The 13,724-nt window shown below is 40.8% G+C and overlaps 2 protein-coding genes across 2 annotated transcripts; both read left to right on the top strand.

Moving 5' to 3' along the window:
• The first annotated feature begins 980 nt into the window (after positions 1-980).
• On the top strand, positions 981-5,667 carry rnf25 (ring finger protein 25). Its single transcript, XM_044331083.1, has 10 exons — positions 981-1,110; positions 1,366-1,437; positions 2,650-2,746; positions 2,944-3,011; positions 3,108-3,177; positions 3,357-3,428; positions 4,156-4,302; positions 4,375-4,464; positions 4,562-4,699; positions 4,783-5,667. The coding sequence occupies exons 1-10, from the start codon at positions 1,094-1,096 to the stop codon at positions 5,449-5,451; spliced, it is 1,440 nt and encodes a 479-aa protein (XP_044187018.1). The 5' UTR covers positions 981-1,093; the 3' UTR covers positions 5,452-5,667.
• Positions 5,668-7,231: 1,564 nt separating this feature from the next.
• Positions 7,232-13,518, top strand: kat8 (K(lysine) acetyltransferase 8). The gene is made up of 11 exons (XM_044331080.1): positions 7,232-7,663; positions 8,150-8,224; positions 8,429-8,607; positions 8,697-8,750; positions 8,887-9,051; positions 9,659-9,748; positions 9,866-10,006; positions 10,808-10,901; positions 11,487-11,637; positions 11,781-11,935; positions 13,273-13,518. The coding sequence occupies exons 1-11, from the start codon at positions 7,333-7,335 to the stop codon at positions 13,335-13,337; spliced, it is 1,500 nt and encodes a 499-aa protein (XP_044187015.1). The 5' UTR covers positions 7,232-7,332; the 3' UTR covers positions 13,338-13,518.
• Positions 13,519-13,724: the final 206 nt, after the last annotated feature.

Here is a 13,724-nt window from a genome sequence, read left to right as displayed (position 1 = left end):
CTCGAAACATCCTAATGGTCTACTTGGTCGTTTGTTCATGGATAAGATAATAACTTTTCTGGACTTAAGGGTTCTGACACGAATGCAAATTAATATCAGTAAGGCAGAGGTTAAATGTGTAACCTGGGAGTAAAAAAACAACCAAATGTGGCAAGAAAGGTGGTGTACAGAGTGGCAAGGGAGACATCTATATCAAATTCAAAAAGGTGTTGATGTTACTAGGATGGGTAATGGACACACACAGAGAGGAAAATCAGTTGATAAGGTTAAGGTTGGGGCACTGTGCACTAAATAAAACACTGAAAATGGTAGGAAAACACCAACCAGGCTTGTGTGTGGGATGTCAGGAAGAGGAGTTAGTGGAGCATGTAGTTCTGAGTTGTAGGAGGTATGAAACACAGAGAGAGATGATGATGAGGAATAATCTGAGGGAATTAGAGGTGCAGATATTCACATTAAAAGGATTACTAAGCATGGATGAGAGAGCACAAGTCAGGGTACTGTTAGGGTGGCTGACACACATGGAGATTTTAGGACTAGGTTGTAAAGCATGGAGGATAAAATGTAACTTATAACCTCAATTTATAACTTATAACTTAGTGTGTGTGTGTGTGTGTGTGTGTGTGTGTGTTTTGTTATTGTTTTTGAAGCAATATACATTGTAAATCTGTTGTTTGATTTACACTCCGGAGCAGAAGGTGGCGGTAATGCGCGAATAAACTAAACTGGCTGCCGACCGCCGCAATACAGGAAGAAGAAGAAGAAGAAGAAGAAGAAGAAGAAGAAGAAGAAGAAGAAGAAGAAGAAGAAGAAGAAGAAGAAGAAGAAGAAACAGAAGAAGAAGAAGAAGAAGAAGAAGAAGAGGCTAACAAAAACGTTTTTAAAAGAAACTGATTTACCTAAAAAAAAAAAAAAATGAATAAATAAAAAATTTAAAAAAAGATCTGGAGTTTTTTTTTTTTTTTCATTTCTTGCATAGTCTCCTTGTTTTACACCCCAGTCCGGCTGGTGGCGGTAATGCGCCTCTAAGCCTGTTTGCCAACCGTCAATAACCACTAAAGAAGAAGAAGGAGCAGCTAACAGAAATATCATCATGGCAGCGGAGAGCGAGTGAGTTTGTTGACAGCATGTCTGATTTCTTCTCTTAAAATTTAATGACACCCACCGTGTTGTAACCACAGCTGATACCTCCAGAGACAGAGACTGAGCTCTGAGTTCAATCTGACGGGATGTCGCAGCTGTGATGCAGCTAATTAGCATCACAACACCGCAGCTAAGACGAGCTAACGTTAGCTAGATGTGTGTTTAGAAAGCAGCACAGCAAGAAGACACCTTCACTAATGTTATATTCTTTTTCCTCCGCAGTGTGTTGTCTGAAATCGAGGTGCTGCAGTCAATCTACCTGGATGAGCTGCTGGTCACCAGGAGGGAGGACAGGTGAGGGTCGACAGCTGAAATATCAGCACTTTGCTTCATTAGCTTCGGCTTTAAATTATGATTTTGTAGAGTTAAAGGTTCACAGTTTGTCAAGTGTGTCTTAAAACAACAGTCAGGAGCCCAAATGAACAGTGAAACCTGTTTTTCTTGCTGTAATCATTCCTCCTGTTCATACTGACCATTAGAAGATCCCTTCATAATGCTCTTACAATGGAAGTGATGGAGGACAAAATCCACAGTCCTCCTTCTGTGCAAAAATGTATTTAAAAGTTTATCTGAAGCTAATATGAAGCTTCAGCGTCCAAATGAGTCAAATCAAGTAGATATCTTTCAATGTTACAGTCTTTTTAGTGCCAAAGTCCCTCTTTTTGTTACTATACTTTCACCTGCAGCTCAACAGGGAAACACTGTCCGAGGAAACACAAAGAGGGAATTTGATGCTAAAAAGACTGTAAATGTGTCAGATATCCACTTGATATGACTAACTCAGACTGCTGAAGCTGAATATAAGCTTCACACAGACTTTTAAATGCCAAAACTGTGGATTTTGGCCTCCATCACTTCCATTGAAAGCACATTTGAAGGATCTTTTAATATCCAGTATGAACAGGAGGAATGTCTAGTGTTTGTCAGGTCACATTTCTGTAAAGTGAAATTCCAGCTTTCAACATAATTTAAGCTTTTTAATGAGGATAATTCTTTATTGGCAGTTAATAATTAGACTTTTCTTGCTAACAGATGAATATATAATATTCAAATACTAAGTAATGAATAATAATAAGTCATTTTTTCAAATGCATTTAGGGCTGCAACTAACAATTACGTTCATAATCGATTAATCTGCTGAATATTTTCTTGTTTAATTAATTGTTTGGGAGTGAAAAATGCCTCACAATTATTCAAAAGTGAATAATTATTCTTTTTGTCCAAAACTCAAAGATATTCACTTTCTCATCACATAAGACAAACAAAACCAGCAGATCTTTAGAAAGCTGGATGTTTGGCATTAATGGATAAAACATGACTCAAACTATTAATAAATGATCAATCATTGCGGATTATTTTGACTGTATGTACAAATCTTTTCATCTAATGAAACTTTTCAGTTAATTATCAGTAATTTGTAAATGTCGTGTTTTTACGTTCTCAGATGTTTTGAGTGTTTAAAGCTTCAGTGTTGTTTAAAGCTGCTGGTGTGTTTGTGTCCTCCAGAGACTGGGAGGTGAGCCTGGTCCTGTATCCCTCCACAGCCGAGGACTCCGTCTCCCAGTTCGTCCGGCTCACGCTGACTTTGACCCTCGATCAGCAGGTACGCTGCCCTCCGACCTCGCTCTGATTAAAAACACAAGAAACACTGTGACAAAAAGTATTAATGCTATGAAATGAAAGATACAAACGTCACATTGTGGTTTATTTACAATCATCAATCATCATTTTTATTCCACGACTCACAACATTAACGTTTCTGAACATAATTCATGTCTTTTCCTCTTCTTGTATCTTCAGTATCCTTCGTCTTCTCCGGCCATCTCCATTCACAACCCGCGAGGGCTTTCTGATGACAAGCTCAGCAGGTGATCAACTGATTATGTGTCTCATTTTATAAATATCACTACTTTTATATACTTTATAATATTTAATAATAATCATTTTCAACCTCTTTCTCTTAGTGTTCAGAAGTGTCTGCAGCTGGAGGCTCAGTCCTGTCTGGGTTCACCAGTGTTGTATCAGCTCATTGAGGTCACTTATATAATGTTTATCATTTATTTATATTTACATTTTAAAACATAAACTCAACAATAAAACACAAACCATTTACAAACCAGGATACAGTATAAGTAGATGATATGATCATTAATACTGTTAGTCTCCTGATATCTTCTTATATTTCTGTTTTCCTTCTTTTTTTTCTCCGACAGAAAGCAAAAGAAATCCTGACTGAAAGTAATATTCCTCATGGAAACTGTGTCATTTGTCTCTACGGGTTTAAGGTACGCTGCTGAGTCCAAATGTGTCTCTTAAAATAATCAACACATTTTCCCATCAGTCACATTATGAAGTGTTTCTTCTCTCACCTCCATGAAGGGGAGAAACATGTTGGATATTATTATTATTATTATTATTATTATTATTATTATTATTCTCCTGTTAACTTTTCACTCCTCAACATCTACGACCAGACTCTCTGAGATGTTTATAGCATCATGTTCTCTGTAAGAGTCCTGAGCTGCAACTATTAATTGATTAGTTGCCAACTATTTTGACATTTGATTAATCTTTTTGAGTCATTTTTTTAAAAAGAAAAACATGTAAAAATTCTCAGTTTCTTTCGTCTCTATGACAGTAAACTGAACATATTTGTGTTGTGGACAATATAAGACATTTGAGGATGATCATCTAGGATTTTGGGAAACAGTGATCAACGTTTTATAGACCAAACAACTAATTGATTAATTGAGAAAACAATCGACTGATTAATTGATAATTAAAGCACTAAAATAGTCTAACTGACACAACTACAAACAGGAAATAATAAGGATAAATAGGAAGCAAACAACTTCATAAAGTGATAATATGAAGTTGTTGTGATTGAAACTTGTTCTGCTGCCCCCTAGTGGCCAAAAAACATCCACTAACGCTGCTTCAAACAGCAGTAATGTTGCATCTGTGATCAGCTGAAACTGCGACGGGATCCGTGTGTGCTGCATGTTTCTCCAGGAGGGAGAGACGTTCACTAAGACCAGCTGCTACCACTACTTCCACTCCCACTGCCTCGGCCGCTACGTCCGCCACTCTGAGAGGGAGCTCCGCCAGAGGGAGAAGGAGTTGGAGGAGGACAAGACCAGAGAGAGAGACGACCACCAGGTCTGATATCAGCAGCTCTGTTCGTATTTCAACAAAGCTGTTTTTAAATACTCACGTCGTCTCTCGTAACAGGAGCTGACCGTGGTGTGTCCGGTGTGTCGGGAACCTCTGAGCTACGACGTAGATCAGCTCCTGTGCTCTCCTGCTCCCCAGCTGCCCGAGGTAAGACCAGCTCCCGATGATCAGTTTCACCTGGAGGTCTGTTAGTGGCCGTTCTGGAGCCGTTTGACATTAACAGACTTTGTGGTTTTTCACTCAGCTGGATGAAGCAGCCATCGGTTCAGATTTTCAACGTAAGTGGTTTGAACTTCAGAAGCTTTTGGAAAGACAGCGGCGTAAAGGTGGGATCATCGACCCGGAGGCGGAATCTAATCGTTTTCTGATCCATATCAATGAGGTGAGCATGAATCAATAACTATATGTCTACATTCATGTATATCTGCTGCCTGAAGATGTTAAACAAGGTGTCAACATCTTCAGACTCCGTCAGCTCCTGAAAACGGAAACTCGGTGGACGCAGACGTCTCTCCCGGCTCTCCGCTACCTTCCGCTTCTAACGTCTCCTCCGATGAAACCGGCGTCCGAGCGGAGCTGTTGGTTCCCGGACCGTCACACTGCAGAGGCGGTCAGAGCCAGAGGCGTCAGAGCCAGGCGAGGGGGCAGAGGAGAGGGGGCAGAGGGTCCTCCAGACCGCAACACTGGAGGGCCGCCCCGATCACAGAACACCTGGACAAACTCTCTCTGTCCTCAGACTGCTCTGACGGACCGATGAGAGGCAAACCTCAGGGTGACTACGGCCAACAGACGCAAGGAGACGCAGAACCGTGTCGGAATAAGACGGGGAAGGAAGTCCACGCGCAACAAGAGACGCAGCTTTCTCCAGACGAACAAAGTCTGGAAACCGAATGCCTAAAAGACGTCGCGGGCGGTCACGGTCATCGCGGGAGGAGAAGGGGACCTTATCGATCCGGCCCGCACGCCGGGGCCCCCGGTGCACCCGCACGCTACCACTGGGACGGCCGAGCCTCCAGAAGCAGGGGAGGGGCCAATAACCTGTGCGGCAGAGGAGGCGGGCCCCGCCGGGGTCACGGCAGGGGCTACCAACAGAGAGCGGTGGAGAGGGAGAGGGGGAGAGAGGAGGTGCTATGACAAAGGGCGACAGGAGGGAACAAACGAACGTGTGCCTCCATCATCGGTTTGCGTAGATTACAGCCCTGCAGCAGAAACGACCGCCGTACTCTCCCGCCGTTCTCCTGGTCTCTGATATGCACTTTCACGCACACTAATCTCAGATACAGATGGTTGTTGTTTTTTGTTCTGATGCAATATGACTTGAAAGAACTACAAATTAAAAATGTCTCTGGATGTCAGTGTCACGGTGTGTTTGTGTTTCCTGTGATTTTATTTTATTATTGCAGCTTTAATATCTTTTTTTATTTTTTTTAAAGCATGTGTTGTAATTTACAGCTGCAACTATTAATCAGCAACAATCTTGATAACTGATTCATCTTTTCACTCATTTTTTTTAAAGCAAATTTGCTGTTTTTAACGTCTCAAATATGAAGATTTTAATGTTCTTTTTCGTACATGATGGTAAACAGTATCTTTGTGTTTTGGACTGTGTGACATCTGAAGACGTCTTTTTGTTTCAGGCGTTTTTCACTTTTTCCTGAATTTAAGACCAAATGATTAAGAGAGAAAATAATTGGCTGATTAATTGATAAAGAAAACAATTGTTAGTTGCAGCCCTGTTGAGAATGACGCTACATATGATGCAACTGAAATTTTATAGGGAATGTTAGCTGGCAATACAGCAGATAAACACTACAGTAGACAAACACTGCCTGGTAGGGACCTGACTCTTCTTTTCAAGGATGCCACCAAATATCACCAGCAAGCTCTAACGTTTTAATGACAGAGAGCTGACAGGCTTTTACCCAGACTGTCGTTTAAACAAAGTTGGATCAGTAGCTGAGAGAAACAGGCAACTAGAGCCCCGGGTTCACCATCAAAAAATAAATAAATTAAAAATTTGTCAACGAAATGAGACTCATATGCACCAAAAAGCATGAAGTAAACTGCAATTACAGGTGCCTGAAGGTTACATATGTGGGGTTTTTTGTTATTCATTTAACATCTTAACAATAAAAAATATATAGATTGTATAAATGTGACAAAATAAAGAGTAAAAAACCAAACACTGCACATTTATATTAAATAAAAGGCAGGTTTATTTTAACTTTACATAATCTTGAGGTTCTATCTGGTCGGGGGTCCTGAAAGTGTTAAAACCTTTATTATTTCAGTTGATCTTGTGCTTATATGGCACATATCGTTAAATAAAGTTGTGCTTACCACAAACAGAATAATAATTTCTAATAAGTACAGTCACAACTGAATGCACAGAGAGAGGGAGAGACAGGAATCAGAGCAGCATTGAATTACAATTGTCTACTTGGCAGCAAATTTGACAAATCAAAGTTTATTGTAAAGAAGATAAAGCAAATGTTATGTGCTATTTTTCTTTATTGGGTTTAATATTCATTATTTATTTGTTTATTTATTTATTTATTTATTTAGATAGATAGATAGATAGATAGATAGATAGATAGATAGATAGAGTATTAATCCCAGAGGGAAATAAAAGTGTTATAGCAGCCATTTGACATAAATCAAAATAAAACAATGTAAAACACAAATACAATTAAAGGCTAAATGATATAATATAATAACTAAATTGATTAACTTTAATATAAAAATAAATAGAATAACCAAAACTAGAATAGAAAGTAGAAATATACCCATAACTATAATATACTTCTTGCAAGTTTGCAGTTTATTTTATATATTAGTTGTTGGTTTTGGCGCTAAGACTCATGGGATATGTAGTCTTCGCTGCTCCAGAGGCGGAACCTAAACGCACCACCGACGCCATCTTGGCAGTTTGTTGTTGAGGTTGAGGACCAGCCCCTCGCTGTAATCTGCGCAGGGTCGCAGGGGCGTGCGGTTGTCTTCAAAACGACTGAGACCATGACTGGCGGGACCGAGTTCCACAAGAGCTACAACAACAACAATAACAACAGCAAGGACTCCGAGTCCGGGATGGACGTAGACATGGATTCGAGTCATATGGAAAGCGAGCGGGGAGATCTGGACGGTAGTATCCCGGCTGCGTGCTCCTCTAACGGCAGCGGCGGGGAGGAAGACGAGACGGAGGCCATTGGACGCGCCAGAGAAGCCGGGGGCTGTAGTAGTCAGCACACCCCGGACCGAGGAGGGGTGCTCGGCTGCGGCAGGGAGCAAGAGGTGTCGGTAGAAATCGGAGAGACGTATTTATGTCAACGGGCCGACAAGACATGGCGTGAGTTAAGACTCAGTTCTGCGTGTTTCACCCCTGTTTCAGTTCTCTTTTGTTTTGGGGAGAACTTTACACCAAACTCCATTTAAAATTTACGCCTAATTAATTCTATTGTAAGTGGCGGTTAAACCCAACGATTCATTCAACTATTTTAACGTGCGAAAGATCTTTTGGACTTTCTGGAAAATTCGGCGTTTATCATAAAACCATAACAGTGCTAACAACAGGCTAGCTCACTCTGAAAAGTTGATATTTTACTGCAGTAAACAGGCTAAAGTTGCAGTTTGGAAGATTATACTATTCCCGAATTTAAAGCATGCTTCAACACATGTTGAGCAACATTTTTTCAGCCGAATAACAGTAAGTATGTTTGCTAATAAGCGACGAGGTTTTAAAGTGGCAGAAATCTTAAATGGAGTTTGGTGCATTAATTGCACTAATTACTGGTGAAAACTCTCATTAACTGATGGATCTTGCTCTCTTTTTCAGACACAGCAGAGGTTATTCAGTCCAGACTGAATGAGCAGGAGGGCAGAGAGGAGTTTTACGTTCATTATGTAGGATGTAAGTGTTTGTTATACTCACGACTGCAATGCACACAATTAAATCTTATATATTTACATAATCAGAGTTGATATCCTGTGTTTCTTCTCCATCATCCCTGCTCCACCCTCATTCCCCTTCCCTTTATATCCGTCTTAAATCCCTCATACTGTCTCTACTCACTCGCTCTGCATTCATCTTCATCTCCTTTTCTTCGGCCTGCAGTCAACAGACGGTTGGATGAGTGGGTGGGTAAGGCCCGTCTGGCGCTCACCAAGACGGTGAAGGATGCGGTGAGGAAGAGCACGGAGATCGGAGGCGTCGGAGACCTGGGTGAACAGCCTGAGAGGAAGATCACCCGCAACCAGAAGCGCAAACATGACGAGATCAACCACGTGCAGAAGGTTGAGACATTGTTGATAACTCAGTAGTGTGTGTGTGGTGTCACTCCCTGTACTGGTTGGTGTTTATCTAACGGACTTTTTATTTGCAGACGTATGCAGAGATGGACCCGACAACAGCTGCCCTGGAGAAGGAACATGAGGCGGTAAGATGGCGCGTTTGACGGTTTCTTTTAAAGATACAAAAGAAGAAAACAAATATAACCTTGAATTCATCATTTAGTTCAGTTGGCTCATGTATTCGTGTGATTAAAAACCATCTTCCACATCTCTCTCCCTCAGATCACAAAAGTAAAATACGTGGATAAGATCCAGATAGGAAACTTTGAGATCGATGCCTGGTACTTCTCGCCGTTTCCTGAGGACTACGGCAAGCAGCCCAAGCTGTGGATCTGCGAGTACTGTCTCAAATACATGAAGTACGAGAAAACCTTCAGGCATCACCTGGTCAGTCCAGCTTTCACTTCATTCTGAGGACGTAGGGAAGTCGTAGACACAGTTTGTGCCTCTCGTGGAATCAGGAAGAAGTTTAGTCTTTGCCGTCTTTGTCTGAGCTTGTGATTTGTGTTAAAATGCTACTTCAGTGTAGACAAAGAAGATATTTTCTCTAGTGGACATCAGAGGCTCAGACTGGGTCTAGTAACAAAGCCACATGTTACATATCAGCCTTCAGAGCAAAATAATATGGTTTATGTTCACATGGCAACTAAGATCCTGTTTACACTTGGTTTTAAAACGCGGATCACAAGTGTAAATGACCAACAAGACAGTTAGCTAGTGATGTTAGTAACTGTGCGCAGGGCCCTTTTAAGTGATGTAGGCAGGAACGAAATCTGAAACACAAGCGGTCAGCTGGTCACCATGGAGACGCGTGAAAGGAACGGCGACGTGTCTCAGCCGTCCCAACACATTTTAAAACCAGGTGTAAACAGGCTCTAAAAGTCCCAAAACTGTTTAATCATATTATTATTGATTCTGTCTTATTGTCTACCTGTGAAACACAAAGTGATGTTTGTTCACGAGGTTTGACCTCTGATGACCTTTGTCTCTCCAGTCACACTGTCAGTGGAAGCAGCCTCCAGGCAAAGAGATCTACAGAAGAAGCAACATCTCCGTGTATGAAGTGGACGGTCGGGACCACAAGGTGAACAAACCCGAAGATGTTTAATGTTAAATAATAAAGATTCATTCAGTCAGTTCTGTAAAGAGAGACATTAAACTGTGATGATCTCGTAGTGACCGACTGACGTTCTGTCTGCAGATCTACTGTCAGAATCTCTGTCTACTAGCGAAGCTGTTTCTCGACCACAAGACGCTTTATTTTGACGTGGAGCCCTTCATCTTCTACATCCTCACTGAAGTCAACAAACACGGGGCGCACATCGTCGGCTACTTCTCCAAAGTAAGTCTTGGCATCGACGGCTGCGACTCGAGAGGTTCGGTGTTTTGATTTTGAGGCGAGAAGATTGAAAAATATTTGCAGAATCAATCTCGTACTCGCCAGTGTTTGATTCTCTCAATGAACCTACAGAGAATTATCAGTGACTCTGCAGCTCCTCTCGGCTTTACGGAGCTTTATAGTGAGTTTCAGCTCATTGTTTATCTGTTCTGGTTCACTCTCAGCGCTCTCATAGCGTCGTTTGCAAAGAAAAAGCTGTAAAAAGCCACTGTACACTACCTGCTCAGCACCAAACAGACACAGTTAGCTGTAGACTAGCTGGTGAACATAGTGGAGCATTTAGCAGCTAAAGAGCCAGATATTTCCCTCAGGAGTTGGTAGAGAGTAAAAACAGAAGCTAATAGAGAGTGAATATTGGACTTACATTCACCAGGTGGACAGAAACACGACTCCACATGAATGATAATGTTGCTCCGTAACTGCTGGATGTGGAAATAAACAACTGTTTGTTGATTGTTTACATCCATATGTTCATTGACTCATTACTGCCACCAGCTGTCTAATCAGTGAAATGTCGTGTTGCTCAAAAAAAAGATGCAAGATGATCTTCAAACACAGCTCCATAGTGTCAGTAGTGTTTGAATAATTTCAACATGTTACATTTTAATTGCATAAATCATCCTTTACATGTGTGAGCAGTTCACTGATGCTGTGGTTTAATTCAGCAGCATTTAACTGAAACCACAACCACTGCTGCTCTGAACTGTTGTTGTTGTTGTTGAACTGTTTGGTTTTGTTTTGCAGGAGAAAGAGTCTCCAGATGGGAATAACGTGGCGTGTATTCTCACGCTGCCGCCGTACCAGCGCAGAGGTTACGGAAAGTTCCTCATAGCGTTCAGTAAGTGAGAGAACGACAGGAGCCACAGCTAGTCAATACTAATTAATACTAATTAATACTAATGATACTAATGAATAATAATGATACTAACAATACTTGTTAGAGCTGCAAAGATTAGTCAGTTGATAAATTGAATAGAATTTAAAAAAATAAGCTGTTTTCATATTCTCAAATGTGATGATTTAATGCTTTTAATTTGACATGATGATAAACTGAATGTCTTTGGGTTATTGACTGTTAGACTAAACATGATTGGATGAGAGAAACTATAAACTATAACAAATATTTTTCACTGTTTTCTGACATTTTATAGACAAAAACATAATAATAATAATAATAATAATAATTGGTAGATTAACCAGGGTCTCATATTATTTCATTCTGTGGTTTCAATCAGAACAGTTTGATATTTTCTACTTCGTTAAGTCGACGAGTTCAGAGAGCTTCTCCTCACTCAACAGTTTTTTTTTTTGCGTAAATGTGTGTTGTTGTTTTTTTTACCTGCACAGAAATGTGAAACATGAATGTGTGTGTGTGACAGACAGTAAACCGTGTGTGTTTGTGTGTGTTTGTGTGTTTGTGAAGGTTACGAGCTGTCGAAGCTGGAGAGCGCCGTCGGTTCTCCAGAGAAGCCTCTGTCTGATCTGGGGAAGCTGAGTTACAGAAGCTACTGGTCCTGGGTCCTGCTGGAGATCCTCAGAGACTTCAGAGGAACGTTGTCCATCAAAGACCTCAGGTAGACACATGATAACCCATTACATCATCATCATCATCATCATCAGACGCCAGCCGCCCTCCTCTTCTCTTTTCAACCCACCTTCATCCTGTCAGACTGTGATGCTGATGTCAGCACCTCCTCCTCTTCCTGTTTGTCTCCAGTCAGATGACCAGCATCACGCAGAGTGACATCATCAGCACGCTGCAGTCGCTCAACATGGTGAAATACTGGAAAGGTCAGCATGTGATCTGTGTGACGCCCAAACTGGTGGAGGAGCATCTGAAGAGCGCCCAGTACAAGAAACCACCAATCACAGGTGAGTGCAGGCGTTTAATAAGCAGATATCATATATAGATAGATAGATAGATAGTAACACAGTCTGATGTGTTGGTCGTACTGATGACTCTGCAGCTCCTTTATAGTGAGCTTGCATCGTTGACTGGAGTTACTGGTGAGCAAATGGGAACCAGACTTCTTAGAGAAAGACGGTAGAGTTAGAACACGAGGACCAGAAATGACTTCCTGTTTGTGTCTGAGCATCAACGGAAACAAACAGTGAACTCTGAATGCTTGAAGTGTAGAGAGACAGTTATTATGTTCTATGTTTTGTTATCCAGTATTTTATGTTTTTTATTATTTATGTGCAATAAATATAATGTATGTTTTCTGTGTTGAGGCATTTCATTCTTTGATATTTATTACAACTACAGATATCAACCCTTCTGCTGTCAGAAGCTCCTGTAAATTAACTCACACATGACTCTGAATATAAATATCTAGTTTTAAGTTATTTTACTGGTCCTGGTGTTGTTGGACTCTGTGAAAACACATCAGCATCGCTGCTGTCATTGTTTACTGTTCTGCTTCTAGGGATGTGCCTGAATACAAATACATTATCCGGCAAAGCACAAATAGTGGGGTTTTTTTAACGAATATTTGTCTCATACAAATATTTTAGAAATTATTTGTTTTCGGGAAGAAAAAAAACATGTTAAATATCAGCGCACAGGTCGGTTACATCACTATCTCAGTGTCTCTCCTCTGCTCCGCTGTGACGTCTATCAGCAGGTCTCAGTGAGGGGAGTCACATCCACCTGCTACATGACGCACATTTCCTCATTTGGACATCAGTCCCAGAGTTGGGGGTGTTCCCCAGAGATAAAGCTGAACTACTGACACATATGAACACTTATTGTAACACTTTAATTTTCTAAAATTAAAAGCGTAATAAAAACAAAAAGAGAAACAGGATTTTTAAACCTCTTTCCACTTTTATTCGAATACAAATACTTTGCTCTCTGCTTCACTCTCAGCGCTCTTGTAGCAGCGTTTTGGGCTGCAGCAGGCAGCTGATCACTACCTGCTCAGTACAAACACAACGTCTGACGACCAAAACGTCGAGTTATTATAGTGAGTTTGTGTTTTGTGAATCATCTAGTAACAGTGCATGCATCAGTTTACTTGCTTCACGTGATGGACAGTTTGAAGGATTCTTTGGTTTTCTTTTCATCTGGAACATGTTGCACAGCAGCAGTCGTACAGTCGTCCTCTGAGAATCACCTGACTGTGTGTGTGTGTGTGTGTGTGTGTGTGTGTGTGTGTGTGTGTGTGTGTGTGTGTGTGTGTGTGTGTCGTCTCTCGTCTCTTTCGCAGTGGACACCATGTGTTTGAAGTGGGCTCCTCCCAAAAACAAACAAGCCAAGTTGTCCAAGAAGTGAGAAGCGGAGCCACAGACGCCCACATCTGTCCCATCAGTCAACCACTCCAGCTGTGTATATACTATTTCCTCCTCAACCAGTAAAATCCTGCTGTTATTAAAACTTGTATGTACATAAATATTAGTATCATCTGTCAGTATTTTCTTAAAATATATATTAAAAAAAAAAAGATGTGTCCTGATTCCTTCTTTCATGAGTATCAACTGATTCCAAAAGTCTCTTATAACAAAAATTAAAATATTTTAGCTACAAGAAGATAAAAATCTGAAATTTTTAACTAATTCTTTATTTTCTGATTCAAACACTGAGTCCTTTTCCTTTGGTGTTGCCTTTTGTAAATAATTGACGTGTCTTTTATCTAAATAACCAGTCAGAGTTGAATCATCT

The sequence above is a fragment of the Thunnus albacares genome, chromosome 17 (genome assembly GCF_914725855.1).
Source record: "Thunnus albacares chromosome 17, fThuAlb1.1, whole genome shotgun sequence".
Taxonomy (NCBI): domain Eukaryota; kingdom Metazoa; phylum Chordata; class Actinopteri; order Scombriformes; family Scombridae; genus Thunnus; species Thunnus albacares.
Note: the sequence above shows the minus strand (reverse complement) of the source record. Positions and strands in the feature narration are given on the sequence as shown.